Below are 4,775 nucleotides of genomic sequence, written 5' to 3' on the forward strand. Positions count from 1 at the left end.
TATTTTTTGACTATAGCTTTTATTAATTTTTGAAAACATTTTTCTTTGTGGCTGCATTTATGAAACCAGTTTCACATTCCAATGCAGTCACGTTCAAAAAAAAAAAAACCCAGGAGTTCCCGTCGTGGCTCAGTGGTTAACGAATCCGACCAGGAACCAGGAGGTCGAGAGTTTGATCCCTGGCCTTGCTCAGTGGGTTAAGGATCCAGTGTTGCCGTGAGCTGTGGTGTAGGTCAAAGACATGGCTCGGATCTGGCATTGCTGTGGCTCTGGTGTAGGCCGGCGGCTACAGCTCCGATTAGACTCCTAGCCTGGGAACCTCCATATGCCTTGGGTGCGGCCCTAGAAAAGGCAAAAAAGACAAAAAGAAAAGAAAAGCCAGTTGCTACATTCACTATTCTCAAAATCTGTGTTTTACCAAATACATTTGTACTGGCTTCCTGAAAAAAACTCATGTGTAAAACATATATCTAACTAGTAACTTAAAGAAAAAACATTTGGAGTTCGTTGTGGCGCAGCGGAAATGAGTCTGACTAGGAACCATGAGGTCGTGGGTTTGATCCCTGGCCTTGCTCAGTGGGTTAAGGATCCAGCGTTGCCGTGAGCTGTGGTGTAGGCCTCAGACACGGCTTAGATCCTGTGTTGCTGTGGCTGTGGCGTAGGCTGGCAGCTGTAGCTCTGGTTGGACCCCTAGCCTGGAAATCTCCATATGCTTTGGGTGTGACACCCCCCCAAAAAAAGAAAAACATTGTGGATTTTTACAGTTATGCAACCTACACTCATTTCAAAAAATTGTAAAGTACAGAGAAGCAAAATAAGGAGAAAAAAATCTTATTCAATCATATGATCTCAAAATAGCTGCTGTTGATATTTCAATATCATTTTGCATATTTATTTCTATATCTATATAAATGGATAAGTCCATAAATTCTTATGAGTTTATAATAATATAAAAACAATTTAGAAAACAATAGGAAATCTGTCCAATATTTAAATTATGGTCTTGTAACTTATTTTCCAAGTAATATCACATTACTTTTACTGAATGCTTAAATCATGTTATGTTTTATTACTTACTTTATTACTTCTTATATTGAAAACTAAGATTTCTGCAATAAAATAGGCTAAATTGTCATTAAATCTCCCTGTGGCATTTTACAGATTTTTTTCTATGTATCTCATATTTTTATGGACACATATTTTTTTTTAAACACCCTTCCCCAAAATGGCTTACTATAATTTGTCATAATTTGCTTCTCTCATTTACTGGATTTGATACATCTCATACATATTTTTCCTATGTCCCTAGCGCATCTATAAAAACTGGAAAGAAAGCCTAAGTCAATTATAAGAAATCCTACAATGCACATTTTCTGAACAAGAAGCGATCAACTCAAACTTAACGACCCAAGTGGGTTTTTTTGTTTGTTTGTATGTTTTGTTTTGTCTTTTAAACAGAAATCGCCACTCAGACCTGCTTTTGGCTTAAAGGACGAGAGGAAAGTCAGGCAGATAGGGCGGCTGAAAAATCTGTGACGTATGAATGGGGCCATGCGCAAACCTTGTGTGACGTCGCTGAGGCCAGTAGAGAAAAACAGCCACTTCTGTCTAAGCCGCCATTAGAGGACCTGCGTCGGGGCCTTGGGGCAGAGGTAGGTAGGCCAGCTCACCTGAAGATCTCACCGCAGCCATGAGCAATAAGGAATGCTTCAAGTGTGGACGCTCTGGCCACTGGGCCCGGGGATGCCCTAAGGGAGGAGGAGCTCGAGGGCGCGGAAGTAGAGGCCGTGGCCGAGGGCCTCATTGCAGTTCCACCACCCTACCTGTCATCTGTTACCGCTGCGGTGAGCCTGGTCATCATGCTAAGAACTGTGACCTTCAGGAGGACATCTGCTACAACTGTGGGAAAAGTGGCCACATCGCCAAAGACTGTATGGAGCCTAAGCGAGAGAGAGACCAGTGCTGTTACACCTGTGGCCGACCAGGCCATCTGGCGCGTGACTGTGACCGTCAGGAAGAGCAGAAGTGCTACTCTTGCGGCGAACGTGGCCACATTCAGAAAGACTGCACCCAAGTCAGGTGTTACCGTTGTGGTGAGACCGGCCATGTGGCCATCAACTGCAGCAAGCCAAGCGAAGTCAACTGCTACCGCTGTGGCCAATCGGGCCATCTAGCCCGGGAATGCCCCATTGAAACTACCACTTAATTTTTCCCTTTGTCCCTCCCACCTCCTTTTGCTGATTGATAATTGTAGTATTTTCTCTGAAACTTCTTCTCTGACCAAAGGTTGATGGACTGAGGCAACTAAAGACCAGTGAACTTCAATTACCATGTTAAAAGAGGAAAGGACTGGGAAAAAACAAAAAAAGTTACTCACTTGTAGATGTTTTATAATTAATGTGTTTCTGCACCACTGACGAATCTGATCATTGAACATCCTGAACATGAGGCAATTTCTAGATTCTTTGGATGTATTTTGATTTAACATTTAATTAAGAGCTACCGTGTACCAGCCACTGTTGGAGGAGCTAGAGATATATCAGTGAACAAATTAAACCAAGTTTGCAAACACAGGCCTAGAATCTAACAAGTAATATATATAGTGTGTCAGATGAAGATAAATTGCTATAGAGAAAAAAAGAATACCAGGTAAAAGGATAGAGAGTGTGTATGGGGGAGGGGGAACATATGTTTCTGTCTTAGGTACACAAGGCACCCTGAGGAGGTGACATTTCCTCAGAGATTCATTGCAGAAATAAAACTGATTCTAGAAATGTGTATGACCCTGCCAAAGTAACTTTTAACTGTATTGTATAGTGATTGCTTCGATTTATTTGACCTCATTAGCTTTGAAATAACATTGGAAGATACCCCTATCTGGTCCTACATAGAGTGTATAGTAGTTATGTTGTGAGCCACATGGGAAGTCCCATAGAGTTTATAGTACAATGAAAAGAAACCATTGCATGTATAGTATGTGTGTAAGCAGCTTTGAGAAAGAGCAATGAGAAAACAAACAAACAAAAAATCTTAGCAGCAAATTATGGACATGTAGATATTGGTGGCAAAATTTGGACTTACGTATTTTTAAAAATATTAAGGAAATTGATATAAATATTAACATTAAACATAGATTGGGACTTTGGTAATTTCAAAGACATACATTTTCACAGATACGAAAATTTATGTTTAGGCATTTGTGAAAAATGTGTTTTCCCTGACCATATGCTGGGATCCAGTTATTATTATTATTATTATTATTATTATTGGCATGTGGATGTTCCTGGGCCAGGGATCAAACCCGCATGAGAGCAGTAACAATGCCAGATCCTTAATCTGCTGAGTCACCAGGGAACTTCATGGGATCCATATTTAAAAATCACATCTGAAAAACAACTGAAGTTCTATAAAATAGAAAAAGCAATTTTTTTCTTTTATTTTTTCTTTTTCTTTTTTTAAATTACTCAAATGAATTTATCACATCTGTAGTTGTATAATGATCATAACAATCTGATTTCACAGGATTTCCATCCCACAACCCAAGCACAACCCCCCACCCCCCAAACTGTCTCCTTTGGAGACCATAAGTTTTTCAATGTCTGTGAGGCAGTATCTGTTCTGCAAAGAAGTTCAGTCTGTCCTTTTTTCATATTCCACATGTCAGTGAAAGCATTTGATGTTGGTGTCTCATTGTATGGCTGACTTCACTTAGCATGATAGTTTCTAGGTCCATCCATGTTGCTAAAAATGCTGGTATTTCGTTCTTTTTAATGGCTGAGTAATATTCCATTGTGTATATGTACCACTTCTTCTGGATCCACTCCTCTATCGATGGACATTTAGGTTGTTTCCATGTTTTTGCTATTGTAAATAGTGCTGCAATGAACATTGAAGTACATGTGTCTTTGTGAGTCGTGGTTTTCTCTGGGTAGATGCCCAGGAGTGGGAAGAAAAAGCAGTTTTATTTATTTATTTTTCTTTTTAGGGCCACACCTGTGGCATATGGAGGGTCCCAGGCTACGGGTCAAATAGGAGCTGTAGCTGTTGGCCTCAGCCACAGCCCCAGCAACACAGGATCTGCAACCTATACCACAGCTCACGGCAACGTTGGGTCCTTAACACAATGAGCAAGGCCAGGGATCGAACCTGTGTCTTCATGGATGCTAGTCAGATTCATTAACTGCTGAGCCATGATGGGAATGCCAAAAAAGTAATTTTAAATTCTAGATGAAACCCGGGATGGGGAGAGGTAACTATTGTATCAAGAGAAAATTGAGGTTGTAATAAAAAATTATTTACAAAATAATAGGATAATCCTACATATCAAACCTAAGATGTGATAGAATTTATAACAGGAGGGATGGTAGAGAGTACAATTTTTGGTCCATAAACTCAACTGGTCAAAGAAATGTAACTGATTTTATAACTGAAGACACATTCTTTTATGAACCTCCATAAGACTTGATGTATAACTCTTCATCCCCATCTGAAAGACCCTTTCAGTTTAGCTGAGTTCCAACTTCTGTGACCCTCTTGGGCTCCTAGAAATTGATTCTGTTACTCTCCGTACTCTCAACAAGATAAACTCAGTCACACTCCCATCCCCTAAATGGGGCAATCTCAGTCCAATCTGCCAAGACACAATTGGAAACTTCTATATCACACTGAGCCAAACAAATTCTTGAGTCTCATCACAGTGCTGAAGTCTGTTTAGGAAAAGAGGAAGAAAGGAATCTGCTTTTGAATCCCCTCAATCTGGCATTTCATTTCCCATG

The 4,775-nt window shown here is 40.2% G+C and overlaps 1 protein-coding gene across 1 annotated transcript; it reads left to right on the forward strand.

The window, feature by feature from the left end:
- The first annotated feature begins 1,392 nt into the window (after window positions 1-1,392).
- On the forward strand, window positions 1,393-3,069 carry ZCCHC13 (zinc finger CCHC-type containing 13). The gene has a single exon (XM_047765153.1). The coding sequence runs from the start codon at window positions 1,691-1,693 to the stop codon at window positions 2,204-2,206; it is 516 nt and encodes a 171-aa protein (XP_047621109.1). The 5' UTR covers window positions 1,393-1,690; the 3' UTR covers window positions 2,207-3,069.
- The last annotated feature ends 1,706 nt before the right edge of the window (window positions 3,070-4,775 follow it).

Source organism: Phacochoerus africanus, chromosome X, assembly GCF_016906955.1.
Source record: "Phacochoerus africanus isolate WHEZ1 chromosome X, ROS_Pafr_v1, whole genome shotgun sequence".
NCBI lineage: Eukaryota > Metazoa > Chordata > Mammalia > Artiodactyla > Suidae > Phacochoerus > Phacochoerus africanus.